General features: G+C 43.1%; 1 protein-coding gene across 1 annotated transcript in view; it reads right to left on the bottom strand.

Annotated features, from left to right (window-relative positions):
- The window catches only part of LAMA1 (laminin subunit alpha 1), a 123,150-nt gene that overhangs the window by 9,077 nt on the left and 92,738 nt on the right, over positions 1-21,335 (bottom strand). The window contains exons 40-55 of the mRNA XM_070452669.1: positions 20,801-20,936; positions 19,921-20,014; positions 18,622-18,738; positions 16,188-16,370; positions 15,713-15,867; positions 13,831-13,974; positions 12,713-12,846; positions 11,344-11,494; positions 10,277-10,401; positions 7,653-7,803; positions 6,646-6,790; positions 5,711-5,852; positions 3,510-3,624; positions 3,120-3,290; positions 1,718-1,869; positions 587-772 (exon numbers count right to left, since the gene is read on the bottom strand). Coding sequence (XP_070308770.1) covers positions 587-772; positions 1,718-1,869; positions 3,120-3,290; positions 3,510-3,624; positions 5,711-5,852; positions 6,646-6,790; positions 7,653-7,803; positions 10,277-10,401; positions 11,344-11,494; positions 12,713-12,846; positions 13,831-13,974; positions 15,713-15,867; positions 16,188-16,370; positions 18,622-18,738; positions 19,921-20,014; positions 20,801-20,936 — 2,301 coding nt within the window. The remainder of the gene's footprint in view (positions 1-586; positions 773-1,717; positions 1,870-3,119; positions 3,291-3,509; positions 3,625-5,710; positions 5,853-6,645; positions 6,791-7,652; positions 7,804-10,276; positions 10,402-11,343; positions 11,495-12,712; positions 12,847-13,830; positions 13,975-15,712; positions 15,868-16,187; positions 16,371-18,621; positions 18,739-19,920; positions 20,015-20,800; positions 20,937-21,335) is intronic.

Raw genomic sequence — 21,335 nt, 5'->3', positions numbered from 1 at the left:
GATGATAATACAACCCAACACATGCACCAAGGTCATGTGATTACTGAACACTTAAAACTTATTAAAAAATACTAATACAATACTCGTAAGAGTAACCGAACGACGGTCTCCCACAATGACGAGAAGTCCATACGCATGGTCAGTCTCTTCAGTCATGTCAGACTCTGTGACCCCATGGACTGTAGCCCACCAGGCTCCTCTGTCCATGGAATTCTGCAGGCAAGGATACTTGAGTGGGTGGCCATGCCCTCCTTTAGGGGATCTTCCTGACCCAGGGGTAGAACCCACATCTCTTAAGTCTCCTGCATTGGCAGGAAGGTTCTTTACCGCTAGCACCACCCGTAAAACTAATGTCGAGTGGTTCTTTTCTTTCTCATGCATGATGACCAGACTGTCCATCATTCTAGTTCAATAAAGTCCATCTTGGGGGACTTTCATGATAAAACATGGGATCCACTTATTATTTGGGAACTTGCAGAATCTGAGGCCAGCTCCAATGGCAAAATTAGATTGTAGATTAGTGTCGGTACTGGGCACTGAAAGATCAGGACGGGCACAGTCAGGCTGAGAGCACAGTCATACTTACTCCATGTTAAAGACCAGGTTTCGGATACAGCCATGGAACAAGCTTCTCATCTTGAGCATGGGTGTCCCCTCACCCTCTGGAATGCCCCCAACGTACAGGCTGGACACATTTATGGTCCTGCTTTCTGCTGACGGGCCCAACTTCATTTCCACAGGAGTTGTCTCATCCACTTGAACGGTGACAACTCTAAAGAGTCAAAGGAGAAAATAAAGGTTTTTAAATACAGTGAAACATCACTGTCCATTTTATTTCAGCAAGTTCTTACTAATAAAAGTTTTCCCTGAAAGAAAATTTTTAACATGAAATTTAACATGTGTGAATAAAAAAAAAGCAACTCTTGAACATGAAAAGAAACAGTTGAACCTTTTCCCAAAATGAATGTAATGTGATTAAACATTATTCAGTTCGAGTGCTTTTTTGGAGAGTATCCTTTACTTCTTTATCTGTGACAAAATGTCCAGTGTGTTTTTAAAACATTTGGTCCATAGTTTTTGAGGGAGATTAATACAGAAATGTTACTCTAACACTATTTACTACTATTTACATTTTACTATTTGCATTGTTGCTATTTACTATTATACCATTCACTATTAAAATTTGCTTCCTGGGTGGCTCCGTGGTAAAAAATCCGCCTGCCATACAGGAGACACTGGTTCAAGCCCTGGGTCAGGAAGATCCCCTGAAGAAGGAAATGGCAACCCACTCCAATATTCTTGCCTGGAAAATCCCAGGGACAGAGGAGCCTCGCAGGCTACAGACTGTGGATTCAGTTGCAAAGAGTCAGACACAACTGAGCACACTACAGTTATTTACTATTTTCCCACTCACTATTAGAATTTACTAACACTGTAATGGTATTTGACACAGAATTTTTCCAACTAAAGACAATTTACGCTGGCCCCCATGAAAGGGCAGGGTTAAAGTTGCTCAATTATTAAAAATCTGAAAATGTCTTATTACAGAGCAGATGAAATTGATTTCCAAGGACGTCTTCCAGCAAGCTTCTAGAATTATTTTGGAACGCTAAAAAGTGAATGCTCATGACATCATACTAATTATCCCAATCATTTCACTGCAAAGAGCCCCATACAGGCAATCTACTGGGGAACCTTTGTAAGGTCAGGCAAATACCTTCCGCTCCTTATCAGAGAGATGGAATGCTCTTGACCATCACCATAGGTGCCCGTGGGAGCATGCAGAAGAGCTCTTCTCAGGCTGGCTCCGTCCCCAGGGTTAATATGCACTTCAATGTGGCCTTCAATTAGCATGATGGACCAGAAGGGCTAGAGACAATAGAGAATTCCCATAGAAAAGACATTACTACAGGATTTAAAGAATTATCATCTGATGAAGGCAATGTGGCTGTATTAGTGCCAAGGAAGCAGTTCCTTAAAAATATCACCATGTGACACAACTGTTTTCTACTTCGTATGCTACTTTCAAATCTCTGCTCACATAATTTACTTTCTGCATTAGGCTGTTATCACTAACCACATCAAAGATTTCCATTTCTACACAGTCTTCACACTTACTTATTGCTATGTTATGTACTAACAAATAGTCATGTCATAAATCACTGATTTATTTCTCTCTTTCCCCATATCTCTTTACTGAGATATGATTGACATATACCATTGTATTAGCCTTAGGTATACAACACAACCATTGGATATTTGAATATATCACAAAATGATCACCACAATAAGCTTAGTTAACATCGATCACCTCATATAGTTGCAAAATCTTTTTCTTATGGTGAGAGCCTTTAAGATCCACTCTCTTAGCAACTTTCAAATGCAATATGGTGCTGTGACTATAGTCACTGTCCTGTATATCACCCTCAATCTTGTCTTACAGCTGGATGTTTGTGCCTTTTGACCCTCTCCACCCAATTCCCTCTTGCCCTTACAAACTCTGGTGACCAACACTATGTTCTGTTTCTATGAGTTTTTTTTAAGTTTCCCCATGAAAATGAGATCATACAGTACTTGTCTTTCTCCATTTAACTTATTTCACTTAACATAATGTCCTCGAGGTTCATACGTGTTCATACATAGGATTTCCTCCTATTTTCTGGCTGAATAATATTTCACTGAATAAACACACACACAGACACTGTCCATAAAATATCTTGCACAGTAGAGAGCCGTACTCTAAATTGTAGCTTTGTGACTTTTATTTCATTAATACAATACATTAACATTCTCTGAGTCTCTTCAAGTTACATAATATATAAAGTCTGAGGAGAGGAAAGGGTAAATATCACCTATGCTATTAGGAACCGAGGTAGACATAAGTGTCTTTCTCCTCAGTGGCTGGACAAGGAAGATGAACTTTGCAACACAAAGACACCACTGATTCATGAAGGAAACCACATTCAGCAATGAACACGTCTCCTTAGTAAATATGCACCCCCATAAACAACCAGGCACACGGCTAGAATACACCTTAGGACTAAGTCATCTTCCACCCAGTGTTTCCTGAAGTCACTTCCTCCCGGAGCTCCTGGCTTGAGAGCCTCTGGGTCACTCACCCCATGGGCCTGCCGATCTCCTGGCTTCTCACCGCCCTGGCTCAGGGCGGCCAGGATGATGCCACTGCTGTTCCTGGTAGCGAATGTTGCCAACAACTCCGCATCTGGTGACAGAGGCTTGGGAGGCAGTTCAACGTAGCCACCTCTCAAGAAGCTGACGCTTCGGACAGGCTGGTCAGAGAGGAGAGAAGAAAGCCCATCAGGTCCACCATGTGTGGAACCTCCCCCAAAAACACCACCCCGAGACTGCCGTTTTCCCCACCACCTCTTTTTCGTTCAACCCCCTGGTTTAGATCCTGTTGCCTTATGATGTAAGTAAATCAGTAGGCATTTGATTTACTCGTCCTAATATTACTACACTGGTTCCAATATTCATAAAACGCTCCCCACCTCCAATACACAGCCTTTCCTCACGCCATAGGAATTTCTGAGTAAATCAAAGGTGGATCTGGATATCTCCAAGTTTTTGATGCAGCCCACGTAGCTTTTGCTGGAGACACCTTTCCTGTAGGGAAGGACAGGAGAGCAGTAGCAACGAAGTTTAGATCTTATAACTCCAGGTTTGAAAGAAGAAATAAAAACAAAGAAGATCTCCTTCCAGGTGTCATTCTCAGAAATGTCTAGGTCTCCCTCTAAAAAGGCTACTGACCATGAGACAGTGAGAATTCAGGTCAAACATGTGCTTGCCTTAGGACTAAAGAAAAGGATCAAATTTAATGAGCACAACTACCTAGATGGCCATAAAGAAGGCTGGGTGCAGAAGAATTGAAGCTTTCAAACTGTGGTGCTGGAGAAGACTCTAGAGAAGACTCTAGAGAGTCCCTAGGACTGCAAGGAGATCAAACCTGAATATTCATTGGAAAGACTGATGCTGAAGCTGAAGCTTCAATACTTTGGTCACCTGATGCAAAGAGCTGACTCACTGGAAAAGACCCTGATGCTGGGAAAGACTGAGAGCAAGAGAAGGAGGTGACAGAGGATGAGATGGCTGGATGGCATCACTGCCTCAATGGACATGAGTTTGAGCAAACTCCAGGAGATAATGAAGGACAGGGAAGCCTGGAGGGCTGCAGTTCATGGGGTCATAAAGAGTCGGTCACAACTGAGCAACAACCACCTAAATGGCTACCTAGACAAAATCCTGCTTAATGTTTTTAAGGGAAACGATTACAGTCATTACCATCTGGGCATCCTCACCAAAACAGAGACCAGTTATAAGAAAAGACAGTGTATTGTCATAAGGAAATTACGGCACACAGTTTACAGTTCAGTCTCTGGGAGCTTGGCTACCTTGACTGCTGGCCGTGTATGCATTCTTTTTTTTTTAATGGTGTGAAAGAAATGTCTCGCTTAATTTGTCCCCAATTCAAAATTACAAAACTGAGAACAGCAAACTGCAGAAAGTTTATGTGAATTATTAAAGTCGCAAAGCTAAACAAGAATAAGAATCAGTGCATCTCTCCTCTGCTATCTTTAATCCAACTTGCTGATGCTGGTCTTTCAGCTTTCACATACATTATTCACTCTAATCACATAAAAGGGGAATCCAGATAAGTCTGCAGAAAGCACAATCTTTTTTTTTTTTTGGTCTCTAAAGAGATTTTTCTAGTAGAAAATCTGGAGAATGACGTGTGATGGAAAGTGAGGTCTCCAAATATTGCACAGTTACCATTTTTAGATGTTCCACAGGCAGTAAGTAGAACATCATAAATTTTACTACAAAAGACTTTTTTTACTTCTCAAGTATATGGCATACTGGAAAATAAATCCTGAATATTCAGTGGAAGGATTGATGCTGAAGCTGAAGCTCCAATACTTGGGCCACTTGATGTGAAGAGCTGACTCTTTGGAAAATACCCTGATGCTGGGAAAGATTGAGGGCAACAGGAGAAGAGGGCGGCAGGAGATGGTTAAATAGCATCACCGATTCAATGGACATGAATCTGAGCAAAATCCAGGAGATAGTGAAGGACAGAGAGGCCTGGCATGCTGCAGTCCATGGGGTCGCAAAGAGCTGTCAGAGATTCAACGACAACAAATATGGCATACTAATCAAAACAGAGTGCTATGAGCTCAATTATCTTCTCCACCTCCTCTCAAAAAAGATTTTGACTTTCTAACGTTCTACTTTGACGTAGTATTCATAAGGTACTGAATGTAGTCATACTTGGAAATAGGTCTTTGTGGTTGTAATCAAGTTAGGATGAGGTCATTAGGATAGGTTCTAATCCAGTATGAGTGGTGTCCTTATAAAAAGGGGAAACTTGGTCACAGAGAGACACAGAGTGAAGACAATGTGTCCACACAGATGAAGAATGCCATCTACAAGCTGAGGAATGCCTGAAGCTACCAGAAGCCCAGAGACAGCATGGAACAGATTCTTTCTCATGATCCTCAGAAGGAAGCAGCTCTGTGGACACCTGATTTCACAGGTGATTCACACCTGAATCACAGCCTCCAGAACTGTAAGAGACATTTCTTACACATTTTAAAATTATTTCTGTTGTTTAAGCTGCCCAGTTTGTGGGATTTTGTTATGGAAGCTAAAATAGTAATTAGGGACACGACAATTCTGCAGTGTGGTATCATACCTTATCGCCCTAGACCTCGGTAATCCACCCACATAAATTGGATCCTTATCCAGACGATTGAGGTCAGAAGATGCTCCTGGAGTCTCCCCTTGCTTGGTTTCTTTGTAGGTGGTGTTATAAGCATCGATAACTGCTAGGAGCCCTAAAGGAGATCAAGGGAACAGATAAGAAAGTCATTTTCTACAGTAAAACAAAACACAGACATCTCACAAAGTTCATTAACAAAGACATATTCTTTTCCATCCTGCAAATTTGATCAAGGAATGTTCTTGACTGTTAAAGGGCAAATGAAAACCCTCTTTACAAAAGTCAATAAATCCAGAATGCACATGCTAAATGGCACCAGAATGTGTGAAAGAAAATGGAATCAATTTGACCCTTGATTCCAATTTAGCCTTTAATGTTAAATAATGCATTTGCAAAAGTGAAAGTCGCTCATTCGTGTCTGACTCTTTGCAATCCCATGGACTATACAGTCCATGGAATTCTCCAGGCCAGAATACTGGAGTGGATAGCTTTTCCCATCTCCAGGGGATCTTCCCAACCCAGGGATCGAATCCAGGTCTCCTGCATTGCAGGGCGATTCTTTTTCAGCCACCAGGGGAGCCCTGGAGAATATTGGAGTGAGTAGTGTATCCCTTCTCCAGGGGATCTTCCTGAACCAGGAACCGAACCGGGGTCTCCTGCATTGCAGGGGAATTCTTTACCAACCGAGCTACCAGGGAAGCCCAATGCATTTGGGAAACCACAGACAAGTAGACTATTCTTTCACCACGCTGTGAATCCTGGTGCTCAGAATTCCAAAGAAAACAACGGCTTTTGAATAGAATGTCATTCAAGAAGACTCAGAAAGCTAAAGAAAAAACAAAGACTGCTAACTTTGGAAAGATTTCCATTCCTACCAGGGCATTTTGTCCGTCTGTCCTCACACTTACCTTGCTTTTTATTTCGCTGGAAGGCAATTTTGTACCACGTTCCATTATTATAGCGTCGGTCGGTAATCAGAGCAAGAGGCCCAGAACCCAGGTCAACTGTCACCCTGACTCTGCCATCGACCAGGTCAATGGATAAAAAGTCTTTCTGTAAAAAAACAAGAGAAAACACTTACCCATGGTTACATTATTATCAGAATATTTCCTTCCTCCCCAAGTCAGGGAGGGTGGAAACCTAATACAGTCAAACTGAAAGAACAGGATCTGGCCTAATAGTTGGACATTAAAAGGGTCCACAAGGTCTTCTAGACTAATATACAGACATATGTGAGATAAACTCATGAACGTCAAAGTCCACAACACAGTAAGAGAAGTGGGCTCTCTGCATCTTTTTCACTTAGACTGACAAATAAGCCAGTCTTAAAAATACAACCACAAAACAGAAAGATCACCAGCACTCAAGATAAAAATAAGAACATGAACTCCTCTGATGGAATTCAAATAAGGTTAGGAAGTCACAGTGAATAAAACAAGACCTTTTATTTAGGCTCAAAATCTAATAATAAATGTTTAAGTGACATTTATAATGGGGGTGGGGGGGCTTCCCAGGTGTCTCAGTGGGTAGAGTCCACAGGCAGTATAGGAGACTCAGGTTGGGTCCACAGGTTGGGAAGATTCCCCTGGAGGAGGGCATGGCAACCCGCTCCAGTACTCTTGCCTGGAGAATCCCATGGACACAAGAGCCTGCTGGGCTATACTCTGTAGGGTCACAAAGAGTTGGACATAGCTAAATGCACATAATAATGGGAAGCTATTTTCTATTTGACATGCTTTTCCAAATGTTCGCCAGTGAGTTTGTACTGATAAATATTTAAAACGGGAAACTAGTATGGCAAACATGTGTATATATTATCCTTGTATGTGCTCATAAAACAATCATTTAATAAATATCCTCAGAGCAATCCAACTGTATATACACAGCAGGGCATAGTGCCCTTAAAAACTCTTACGGTGCCATTTGAAGCCAGGTAGAGAAGCAGCCCGTTAGGTGAATAGGTACTAAAAAGCATAATTATCTGAGTCACAGTAGCCCGGAGAGTCTTCTCCACGACAGAATACCCACTCCCAGCAAAATGGAAAGAGGCATCTTCATCCTGGGGGCTGCACAGAGAGAGGGTGAAATATAACCTATTCTTAGGAAGGTAGTTCACGAGGACACATGACACTCATGAGTTTTTCCTCACAACTGTCATAGGCCATTTATTTCCATAATTTGATAGCAAGTGTTAAGTCATAGTAACTTAAAATATGCCCCCCATGAGATTATGCGAGACAAGTGCCCAGTTGCTTTATAAAGAGAGCTAATGTAGGCAATGTTCACTGTAGTAAAAAGAAATTCTCTCAAAGGATGGATTGCTGCTATAAATAGTTCTACTTAGCAACTACATTTTCGTTTGCTCTAATTTCCTTTAATATGACTTTGATGTCCTTTAATATCTCATTTCCTTTAATTTCAGAGCTTTTGGAATAGATTTTATATTGGCATTTATTACCTGGTGCTGGTTTTAACTAAATGCATCAGTTAAACTGGACTAATAATGGAAAACAAATCCGTACCAACGTGCCAGAAGGATCAGCTTACAAAAATATCATTGACTAAACAGAGTCTCAAAAATCTGCAAGATGAGCTTACAACTCAGTCACACACTGTGGACTCCAGGATATCTTAGATAAGTATTTTCTAGTTTTCCCCACACCTCAAAAACTCACTTGATTTACTCTTCAAATACAAAGTACTTGGAACATGTCATTATTATGTTCAAAAGGTACTTTTCTAGAATGTCATAGGGCTTGAGAGTGAAATTTAGATTAGAGTGTTTGGGTGGGGGAGGGTATGAATTTGCACTTTCTCCTGGTAAAGCGGTAATAACCAAACTTTGTGTCACAACTCCAAGCAGAGACAGAAGACCCAGCAATGACAGCGTTTCCACTAACAAAGTAAAATGTAGCGGTACTCTGTAAAACCTCAGGTTTCAAATTTATAGCTTTCTATAGTCCCATTCTTTCTGAAACTTTCTGTCTTGAGATCTCCCATAAAGAAGTATAAGAAACGCACTGCGCATAAATCAACTATGGTCTAATTCTCAATCACCTCCTAGAAGCAAGTCCCACTGCTTTACCTGTGGACGACTGGATTCATGTAGGACACAGATTCTAGAAGCAGATTGCTGGGGTTCAAATTTCAGCTCCCCAACGTACTAGCTGTGTGACCTCAGAAAAGTTACCTAACCCCTCTGTGTCTCATTCCCTCCATCTGTAAAACAGGGATCATGAGCGAACCTCTCTGGAAGGGTGACACATGATTTAATATGTGTAAAGAAACAGAAGCCTGCCCTATCAAAGGGCAGCTAAGCAGCCAAGGCTCTACTGCACCAGCTACTCAGAACTCATGCAGGAATGAAGGCCTGCTGATTAAAGATCCCCCCCACCCATATTTAGGTGTGAACTGTTAAAATCAATGATTTCATATTATCCTTTAAGGATCTAAGAGGTTTTTCATAATTATAAAGGTATGCTGACACCACACTAAAGGAGTACAAATATATTCAAAGGGGAATTAAAAAAACAAACAAACAAAAAAACCCCAGTTAGCTTCCCTGGTAATATAAGCTAAAGTTAAAGGTACATGATCACATTGAGAAAAAACTTTTTTTAAATCTAAAGGGCATCACTGGACCGTATTAATGATTTAACAGTGGAAAATTACACACAAAGGTGAAAAGAACAATGAATTCTAATTACCGGCCTGCTCAAATGGATTCAGTTACTAGAAGCAGCTTATTTATTTATTTTTTTTAGAAGCAGCTTATTAACTTACTGAGCTTAAGTTTTTGTCTAGGTAGGGACACTTATGTAAAATGAAGACAGTTTAATCCATTGACATGCAGACATAAAGCACCAGTTTGTGTCTATATCAGCACTTACAAAGTGTGCTCTGTGGAACATTAAGAAAACTCATTTTTAGCAAGAGTTCAGGGTGGCTCCGGAGAAGGCAATGGCAACCCACTCCAGTACTCTTGCCTGGAAAACCCCATGGACGGAGGAGCCTGGTAGGCTACAGTCCATGGGGTCGCTAAGAGTCGGACACGACTGAGCAACTTCACTTTCACTTTTCACTTTCATGCATTGGAGAAGGAAACGGCAACCCACTCCAGTGTTCTTGCCTGGAGAGTCCCAGGGACGGGGGAGCCCGGTGGGCTGCCACCTATGGGGTCACACAGAGTCGGACACGACTGAAGTGACTTAGCAGCAGCAGCAGCAGGATGGCTCAGTGGTAAAGAATCTGCCCGCCAGTGCAGGAGACAGAGGAGACTCAAGTTTGATGCCCAGGTTGGGAAGATCCCCTGGAGGAGGGAATGGCAACCCACTCCAGTATTCTTGCCCAGAGAATCCCATGGACAGAGGAGCCTGGCGGGCTATAGTCCCTGGGGTCTCAAAGAAAAGGACACGACTGAGCGACTAAGCACGCATGCAGGGTCAAATGCATTTGAGAAATGCTACAACTCGAGCCTTTTCCCTGGACCAGGTCACTGTACATATTAGCATCTGAGGTGTCACCTGTGGGGCGAGTTACCTTCCGAAGCAGCCGTGGCACTCCCCCTCCCTCTCAATATAGTTCCACAGGCCGATTGATTGTCCATTCAGGAAGGCCTCGCCCATGCAGCCTTTAAAATGAGTAACCTTCACGGCAGGAGACTTCTAGTGTAAACAAACACACAAGCAATGAATGAAAAGAAATACATTCTTTAAGTGTCCAAAGCTCCTCCTTGGGAGCTCAAATTCCACAGATCCAAATTTTGAGAAAACAACATCCAGGAAAATGGCCATTTTGTAATCACTGGACTTCCTTCCAATCATGAATTGGGATCCTAGAATGAGTGACAGACAGCAGGACGAGAACTCAGAGGTCACATCAGTTACTAAGGTCGCTGGAGAGAAGGCCCTTTACCAGATGAGAAAAGACCCAGAGGATGTGGTCAGTGATGACGCCTCACTCTCATTTCAGAACACTGAACCAGGTCCAGGTAACCCCAGCTTTATTGGGAGGGAGGCTAACTGATGTAATAAAATATACCATGAACTCTCTTGCTAAACACTAGGGTTAGGGTTAGGGTTAGTCTACCTTTAGAGCTGGGGCTTCCCTGGGGGCTCAGACGATAAAGAATCTGCCTACAATGCAGGAGACCCAGGTTTAATCCCTGGGTTGGGAAGATCCCCTGGAGAAGGGCATGGCACCCCACTGATAATCTTGCCTGGAGAATTCCATGGACAGAGAAGCCTAGCAAGCTATACAGTCCATGGGGTTGCAAAGAGTTGGACATGACTAAATGGCTAATACACCTCTAGAGTCAGAACAGAGATAAGGGAGTTCACAAAAATTAATGCGGAATACTGAATTTCTTATTTTATTATTGAGGGGGAGAAAATAGTAAAATGAACCGTTGGCTGCTTTTTCTTTCATACCATTTATGAAGCATGATCCTTTACAAAACCAACTCAACTCTGCAGATGAACTGTCATTAAACAAAATAACAGAAGCAGGAAAATTGTTCTCTGCCTACAATATTTTTTAAAATGTAAGGATATCCATTTCATCTATTGGTAAAATCAGCCTGTACAGATGAGCCTTCACAATGTTACCTTGATCTGTCCGCCAAGTCCTCCAACAAACATCATGGTTGAGTTGTTTACATCCAGAACTTTGGCTGTTCCAGGGGATTTACTTGTTTTTGGTGGAGGCTTTTGAGCTGTGCTCATTTCCTTTACACTCAAGGAACCAATGTTCCCAAACCTGGGGGTCACAGACAGTTGCAAAAAGAGCATTTTCAGAATGACAAATCGGTCCACACATGTGCACACACACACATCTGTTCTACACACAGCCTCCACCGGCTTCTCCCCACGCCTCCACTGGCCTCTCTGCTTCTAGGTTTGCCCAGCCCAGCCCTAGTATGCACTCTAGAATCTTGTGGAGTATTTCTTCGAGTGCATCAATTCCATCCTGTTATCTCCTTGCTTACAACAGTTACAGATAATGGACTAAATATGTTTCAACAGCCCACTGCCTTTGTTTTAACCCCGTTTTCTCAAATAACAAAGTAAAAATCACAAATTCCCAACAATACCATCATAACGACAAAATGTGATATTATAGAAAAGTGAAGAAAAAGATACACATAGAGCTGCTTAACAGTAGTTGCCTCTGGGGAGGGGTTTTATTTTTTATAACCTTTATTATTTTTTGGCAGAACCACATGACAGGCAGGATCTTAGTTCCCTGACCAGGGATCAAACCCTTGCTCCCTAGAGTTGGAAGCACAGAGTCCTAACCACTAGACCGCCAGGGAAGTCCCTGCAGGGACAGTCCCTGGGGAGGGGCTGTAACAGGAAGAATTTCCCGTCCTGCCTCAATTCTAAGAAAACACCCCCCCCCACTGGTTCCCTCCTGGCCTGCCCTCTGCTTGTCCCACTGCCAGCCACATGGCATCTCCACTATGCTGCATGTTACTGCCCTCTTCTGGGTTGGCTGCCCAGACTTAGACCTGACATTCTGAAGGTAATACAAACTTTTAACTTTTTTCTTCATTTGATGGTTGATTTTGGCAACAAAGTTTATTTCTCTTATAATAATGAAAAAAATTCCTACAGTAAATCTAAACCAAGTATTCTTTCACTATAATCCTACTCCCCCAAAATTTCAAGGATTGTTACATGATATTACAAATATGTTGTTGTTCAGTCAAACATGCTGTTGTTCAGTCGCTAAGTCCTGTCTGACTTTTTGCGACCCCATGGACTGCAGACACCAGGCTTGCCTGTCTTTCACCATCTCCCAGAGTTTGCTTAAACTCACGTCCATTGTGTCGATGATGCCATCCAACCGTCTCATCCCCTGTCGCTCCCTTCTCCTCCTGCCTTCGATCTTTCCCACCATCAGGGTAAACACGTAGTTACTTAAAAGATGCAGCTGAGAAATAAGAGATGTTCAGATAGAACTTTGTCTTGTTACCTGGTCACATAGACGCTGTGCCACTTGTTGTCATCAATCGGGAAGTCTGGAAATTCCAAGCGTGTTGATCCAGAGCCCAAATCCCAGAGGAATGCCACTTTTCCTCGCCGCATCTCCACTGCCAGGAAATCAGCCTGGGATGTGGGGCATGAGCTGGGGTTAGCCCACAGGCCAGACTGTGGGTATGACCACTGACATACTTTAAAGGAGGAGTTCTTACAGCATTTTCTCTATTCTTAAAAAGTAAAAATATGAACACAGAAACAGACCTTCTATTGTCTTTAAATGTTCCCCTCCCCTGGAGCTGGAGCATGACCTGAATGATTGTATTGGAGACAGTTCCACCACTGGCCATCAGTGCCCACCACCCTTCCCTGGCTTGGCCCTCCATGGAGCCTCCCATGAAGTTCTCCAAGAAAACTCACTGGGGTCAGCAGCCTCTACAGGGGTCATAGGAAGGGACTGCACTTGTCTGTCTGCCCAGTCTGAAAAGGCAACGCATGGATGCGAATCATGCAACAAGACAGATGCCCTGAAGCCCTTCAGCACGGACTGCCGTGTGCTTTGCACCTTGTGTCTTAAGAAGACATTTCAGATGGCATCTGTGCTTGCTAGTATCTTCTGCCCAAGCGTCTGACCCGTCCCCACCGACACAGCCTAAAGAAGCAACAGTCTTCCCCAGGGGACTTGCCCTCTGGGGACCGCAAGAATCTCAGTGGGTGGAAGAGTCTGGGGGAAGTTTGACAATTCTGAAGTGTCCCTCGGGATGCCCGCCTCCACTCCTGGTGGCAACTGCCACGGTCGGCTTCACAGCCTCAAAGTGAAGCTCCGTGGCTTCAGAGGTCACAGGAGACGTTACGAAAAGCTCTGTCCCCACAGCTCACAGTTAAAGGGGCAGAGGGAGGAACCACTCATAAATGCCACTCCCCTCTTTACAGAGATGCAGTTTCACAGTTTGTTTTCAATCTAATATTACCAGCTTAGCAAAAGATTAGTTACCTTAGAAGCACTAGGGATTTCATGAAGGCCTTATTTTTTTTTTTAACCAAAAATGTACCAATTAAGAAGATATCCTCTGGCTTAAGAGACTCAGCGTGGCTTCCGAGGGTCATACTCACGCTAGTGCTGCTGCCCAGGTAGAAGAGAAGGTTGTCAGGTTCACTTGTCTTCACATTGAGCGTTAGGCTGTTGTAGTTGGTAGAAGAAATCTGGGGCTGGTAGGCCCGGATGCAGTCTCGGTCTGCAGACACAGCAACTTTGATCTGGAGAAGGAGGACAGACGTGTCCCCAAGTGCCTTAGAGTCATCCAGGACACACACTGGTAGCATGCCTGGGGTTCAGAAGTGCTGTGCTATTTCAATGCTTTGCTGCTAGGCAGGATTCCTCTCCAGATAATAGTGCTGTGTGTCTCAAAAGATGAAAATCGGATGGGACTGAAACTTACTCCATTCAGTAAAATATTTTACTATGGAAAAGCCAGTCGTGGGATTTTAAAAAAGAATTTTACATAAGGAATGCTATTTTGTGAGTTTGATTCCTTAAAGACAAGGAGTTTTTCTAAATCACTTTGGAATCTTACACCTGACACAGAAAGGCTATCTGATGATCATTTACCTGGGAAATCCCATGGATAGAGGAGCCTGGCAGGCTACAGTCTGCAAGGTTGCAAGAAAGTTGGATGCAACTGTCCACGCATAATATGTAGTAAATGGAGGGTTGATCTATCACTCAGCAAATATTTACAGACCAGTTATTTCACTCATATATCACCCTGGTAAATAATTACTTGCACATAATCTTTATATTAACCCTCAAGATGATAAGTTTATATTAACCAGAGCACTTGGAACCATCCATCAGGTTTTTTTATTTGGCAACTGGAACTAAGGCAGATGGAAACCAGAGTCCTTATACACCTCCAGCTCTTTTCCCAAAGTGGAAGCACTCAGGGATCAAAGAATCCAGAGCTCCTTTTTCTTGGCTAGAAGCTTCAGGAAGGTAAGTATTAGACCAGGGGTCACCTTTATTGTCTAGAGGTCCCCAGGAGCACAACAAATGATGTTCTCTCAATCTTATTTCCTTGAAACACCTCTCCTTTAGCACATGGCCAAGGCTATGGCCAAGGATGGCCAGGAAACATTCTCTCAAGCTGTGTGCTTTATGCAGGTAGTGACCTGGATTTGAGCAACATTCATGCGATGCTAGCTGTTTTGTCAGAATTCGAGATGTTGGCCCACACTGCAGAAGCATTCCGGAGAACACTTGGATTATAACAACACCGAGTTGGGAAAATGATGGCAAGAACACCGTATGCAACCAGTGAGACTTCCAGCAATGCTAATACTTAGACCAATGTGTTTGTACCATCCAGCGAATCGGTGGGGATCTAGAAATCTAGGACATGATCACAAATCTCCATAAGGACACAGAGATCTTTTTGCTAATAACATTCTGAAACACACAGAACAAAAGCAGGAATCAAGGAAAATTGGACTCATTAAATATACTTAATGTAAATATCAACACTGAATATTCATTGGAAGGACTGACACTGAAGCTGAAGCTCCCTTCCTTTGGCCACCTGATGCCAAGAACTGACTCACTGGAAAAGACCCTGATGCTGGGAAAGATTGAGGGCAGGAGGACAAGGGGGTGACGGAGGATGAGATAGTTGGATGGCATCACTGACTCAATGGAAATGAGTTTGAGCAGACTCATGGAGATAGTGAAGGACAGGGAAGCCTGGCGTGCTGCAGTCCATGGGGTTGCAAAATGTTGGACATGACTTAGCGACTGAACAACAGCAAAGTAAAATATGTAAGACAAGGCTTTAAATACACTTGGAGACAAGGCTGTGAGAAATCAGGCATTTCTGAGAACTTGTCAGTAGAAAGTGTGACCGCAGCCCTCTGCATAGGAGACCCCTGGGATGTGTGGTTCCAGGAGCTTCAGCTGGCGGGGTGGTGCCGGGCTCCCAAGACCCGTGGGCCCCACACTCACAGACGCGGCTTGTTTCCGGGCCTGGCTGATCAGCAGTTTGATTTCTGACAGGTTTCTGCTCAGGTTCTCTTCTAACATCTTCAGAGGCTTCAGCCGATCCAATAAAAGGTTGGCTTGTGTTTCCACATCTTTGACTTTTCTTCCAGCTAACAAAGCTAGTATATGAAGGTGACAAGAAAGTTGGCGGGGGTGGGGGGGGGTGGGGAGGAAACAAGAGAAATTAGCTGGTCATTACTAATGTACTGGATATACTAGAATACACAAATCATCAAATCCCTGACATTTTGATAAATACATAAAACATGCACCAGCCCAAGGAGGTACCCGAGGCCCTTCTCTTCCTTTTTAAATGCAAATCCAGATGTCGCCACATTTTTATTACTTAGGATTGCAGTCTGCGAACACCCATGTGCCCTGGGCCAGCTCACGTGGCACGGCGCAAACGTTCCTAACGGGACGGGAGACCATGACCTACTGGTCATCGAGGAGTCTCGGAGGAGCTTGTCTGTTTCCTGTAACGTGGCGTTGACCCTGGACAGGTCCGTGGACGTGTTCACCAGCTTCTGGCTCAGCCCCATGACATTCTTGAGTGTGCTGGTGGCGCTCTGGTTTGCAGACATGGCCAGGTCTTTGACTATGGCTCCTCTGTCTCTGACACCTGAAATAAATTTATACTTAAGTACATACACTGGTGGTTGTAAGTGGTTATAACATGCATAAAACCATAAAACCACAATGAACGTAATTTTACACAGAAACATGTTACAGAGTTTCTTTCTGGTCCCTGAACACAAAAGGGGGCTTCTGTTTAATGACAGTATTAAGGTTGCCTGTCACACGTGCTGGGGTGTGGCTCAGTGGTAAAGAATCCACCTGCAATGTGGGAGACACAGGAAACGTGGGTTGGATTCCTGGGTTGGGAAGATCCCCTGGAGTAGGAAATGGCAACCCACTCTAGTACTCTTGCCTGGAGAATCCCATGGACAGGGGAGCCTCGGGGGCTGTCCACAGGGTCGCAAAGAGTCAGACACAACTGAAGTGACAGAGCACACACACACATATGTGCTACCACTCCTTTTTTGGATGAATGAAATGTTTTTCATTCAAGAGCACCAAAGAATTGATGCTTTTGAACTGTGGTGGAGAAGGCTCTTGAAAGTCCCTTGGACTGCAAGGAGAGCAAACCACTCAATTCTAAAGGAAATCAATCCTAAATATTCACTGGAAGAACTGATGTTGAAGCAGAAGCTCCAATACTTTGGCCACCTGATGCAAAGGACTGACTCATTAGAAAAGACTCTGATACTGGGAAAGATTGAAGGCAGGAGAAGGGGATGACAGAGGATGAGATGGTTGGATGGCATCATTAACTCAATAGACATGAGTGTGAGCAAGCTCCAGGAGTTGGCGATGGACGGGGAAGCCTGGCATGCTGCAGTCCATGGGGTTGCAGAGTTGGACATGACTGAGTGACTGAACTGAAATGTTTTTGGTGACAACACTCTATACTGAAGTATGATTTCAATACACAATGAGATTACAAAAGCAACTGCTAGTTGCCGTTTACTCAGCATCTTATATGTTAACAATCTAAACTTATTTGCTCCCTTTCAGATCACTCCTTTCTTATAGTCACTAACAGCTTCTCCAAATCATTCCATGTCAGGATAAGAAGGTTTAGGAATTTAAACCTGAAGGTGCCATAGAAGTATCCTAGGCAAGAGGAAGTGTATTTGCCCACAACTGGCTGCTGAAAATAACAGCACAGTAAAAAGTAAATGGTCACTAAAGATAAACTGGAGTTCAATTATTCTAGAAAAGCTGGGTGACAGTTGTTTTTATTTTAAGGCACTTTTTTTTAAAGGGTTTAACACAAAAAGGACAAAGATTAACACTAGAAGAAGCTTGATGCAGGGTATACAGGTATTCTTTTAAATCTTCTTGTAACTTTTCTGCAAATGTGAAATTGGTTCCAAATAAAAAGTTATTTTTGAATGTTTGATCAACATACACCATGTATCCCTAAAAACAGATAAATAAAAGAAAAAGAAAATTTCAGATCAGAAAATGCTCCACTCTTCTAACACAGGGAGTCAGTCCAAAGTGTCCCGAAGTCCAGCTTCCCAGGGTAATTTTCATGCTTATGAAGTGACCGATACAATGAATCTGAAACTTGGGCAAACTCTGAAACATGTTGAGGGACAGGGAGGTCTGGGGTGCTGCAGTCCATGAGGTTGCAAAGAGTCAGACATGACTGGGGGGCAGAACAACAATAAGGTGAACCAGCAGACAGAAGAACTTGGGAAATGTTTTTGGTATCTTCCGAGACTTAAGAAAAAAGAAAAGGCTGAGGGAATGTAAGATAAATAATGCACCACAGTGCAACTTGCCTGTGTTAAAAAATTACCCTGTTTAAAATTTTAAGGAACACTGCATTTTCAAGCCATCAATATTAAAGTGATCTATTTTAGAATGCTTATTGTCTCACAAAGGAAGATTTCCTTAATTTCCAAACAAGAATTCTCTAAATTATCACATTTATGAATTTAGCACTTTGCCCTAAAGCAGGAATATTTCAGCTTCTTTACTTGCTAGCTTCTTTGAATGTCTCTTCTTTCATCTCAGGCCCATTTTAAAAGTTAGCAATTAATATGATAGCATAAAGAATCTAAAGCTTTGTTTTTTCAGAGTATAATTCTACTACTTCAATGCAGGTGTTCTGAAGCTATAAAAAACACAGTGCTCTTCCTTCCAAACCATATCCCTCTGCAAGTGAAAATTCTGTCACTCTTGGTTTTGTTTTGGATGAGGGGTCTCCATCGGATCTGCAGCAGGTCTTCTGCTCATGTGCAAATGTTTTGCAATGAGAAGATATTAATTTAAATCAAGAACCCCCCTTTTCCACTTACCTTCAGGAATTGCTCTAAGTATCAAGAGTGATTCATTGGTCTGCCTGGTAATTTTATCAGCATTCTCTTGAAATCTCTTTGCAGAATCTTTCAATCTACTCAGTTCCAATGTGATACCTATTCAAAGGGGAAAAAGTGTTCCCTTTTAAGCTGACCCTAAAAAGTTGCCTGGATGACAGTTTTATCATTCCTGACCCATCTTTAAAATCAGCAGCTTTCTACAGAGAGCCCAAATATCGAAAGTTTGTCTAACAAGACTTAGCACCACTCAATCCACACTCAAATTGTATGCTTGGGTGCTTACTTGATAATTTTTTTTTTACTTTGTTTTCCTTCTCACTAATACTTCTTAAATTCATGTTTGATTCAATTAGAGCTCTAGGGCGAAAAGGGCTTCCCAGGTGGCGGCAGTGGTAAAGAACCACCTGCCAGTGCAGAGGACATAAAAGGTATGGGTTCAATCCCTGGGTCAGGAAGATGCCCTGGAGGAGGGCATGGCAACCCACTCCAGTATCCTTGCCTGGAGAATCCCAGGGACAGAGGAGCCTGACGGGCTACAATCCATAGCGTTGCAAAGAGTTGGACATGACTGAGTGAGCAGCAGCAGAGTATATTAAGGTGATAGATATCTATCTATCTATATATCTGTAACTATGTATCTATATAACTATATATAGATCTATCTATATACATATAACTATATGTTATAAAGCTTGTTTGTTTCTCTTACGAACAGAGTCGTCTGCCATTCTGCATTATGCTTACTAACTCTTACATGTGCCAAAAATTGCTTACTGAAAGTCTTAGGAAAAATGAAACCACGTTGGTATTTTTTTTTTTGCATAGGTATTTTTAATAGATAAATCAATATTGATTTGATCCAATAACTTTATGAGAACCTACCATGGCTCTAACATTGCATTAGCCCTGTGCAGAAGACAAGAGTCAAACATAATACGACTCTTCAAGAAATGGTGAAACCCTGAGATGGACAGAGAAGCACGTGAGGTCACAGGTATCCTGACAAACGCTGTGAGGACCAACCAGCCTGAGCTCAGGAGCCAGAGCAGTGAGCAGAGGGTTTCGTTCTCAGGGGAGGCTTGTCGAGTCTATGGAAGATTGGAGGGGACTGCACAATCAAAATTACATGATGTGTCTAGGATAGGAAATTGGAATACTATTGTGACAAAGAAATGTTAAGATTCAACTTGCTCCAGGAAAGAAGAATGTTCTGGCAGTATATTCAGAGGTGGGTCCACAATCACTCTGGCATCAACACAGCCCGAGCTGGGAACTGACCTCGATGCTTTCTGCTCAGGCGGTTGCCTTCTCTGAGAAACTCGGAACTGAGTCGGAGGGTCGCTCTCCCATTAGAAACAAGAGATTCGGAAGCCTGTAAAACAGGACAATTTCAGCGTGAACCTGGAAGGCGGGGTGGGCTCTTGCTGGAGGTGGAGAGAGCAACTCTGTCCTGTCCCAGAATATCCCCCAGTGTCCTTCCGAACAAGGAAGTCAAGCAGACAATAGGCAGGGACAACTGAAGCAGTCCTATTAACATATAGGCTAATTTGTGAAGAGGAAGAACACAGTCATTTTTAAATCTATAAACACAAAAACCAGCCCTTAAATGAAGAGGTTCACCACGGGTAAGAAGAGATGTCTAAGGCAGATATCAATTAACATTATCATTTTTGTTCTAAGAATCACTTACGACTTAGATGGCTCAGCAGGTGAAGAACCTGCCTGCCGGTGCAGGAGATGCAGGAGATGCGGGTTCAATCCCTGAATCCAGGATTGGGCACGGAAGTAGTGTAAGGGGTATATGAGCTTGTTTAAGGCCCACTATTTACTCCCATCGGAAAAGACAGTATTTTTAACGCATTAGAATATATTACGGAGAAAGGAATGGCAGCCCACTCCAGCACTCTTGACTGAGAAATCTCATGGACCGAGGAGCCTGGTGGGCTACAGCCCACAAGGTCGCAAAGAGTCCGATACGACTGAGTGACTAAGCATGCAGGAAAAGCAAAGACACGTGATGACAGAATTCCACCAGAAAAGAATCTTGACAAGTGTAAATTTAAGCCACTGCCTCTCTGCTTGAGCACCTCACGGAAGGTTCACTTGACCACAGCGCTGAAAAAAAGCAGGCACAGGGAAACCTGGGGGCCTTTCTTACCGCGCTCGCCTCTCTCACAGTTCCGAGAGCATCTGTTGCCAGCCTCTCTGACTCCTCAATCAGGCTCCGGATGTTGGAGTGGACATGGGCTGCGCTGGTGGCATTCAGGGACACATGTCTGACATTCCCAAGGCCACTGTGCAATCGGCACATTTAGAGACGTTATAATCAACGGAACTGAATCTGCCCACTGTTCCTAAAAGCCTCCCACCTTCTTCTTTAGAGAAACATCATCAACGAGAAATTCAGGCGTCTGTGTCAACATCTGGACTCCCCTCTAATTCCAAACGCCGTCTTAAGAAGCTGTGGTCATCTTGTCTCGGTAACACTAAGAACTGCTGCTTAATTAACACCCAAAGAAGAGATGGTCACTGTGTCTCATCTTTTAGACCATCCAGTCTTTCATCTCTGTTCAAATCCCCTGCCTGTTTGCACTGGTTGTAATCACTCCTGCTACACAAGTGTTCACTTTAAAAAGGCTTTCTTAGCTAAGCATATGTGGGGATGCTGAAGCTTATTCCTCAAACAGTGTACA

This window comes from Odocoileus virginianus, chromosome 22 (assembly GCF_023699985.2).
Source record: "Odocoileus virginianus isolate 20LAN1187 ecotype Illinois chromosome 22, Ovbor_1.2, whole genome shotgun sequence".
Taxonomy (NCBI): Eukaryota; Metazoa; Chordata; class Mammalia; order Artiodactyla; family Cervidae; genus Odocoileus; species Odocoileus virginianus.
Note: the sequence above shows the minus strand (reverse complement) of the source record. Positions and strands in the feature narration are given on the sequence as shown.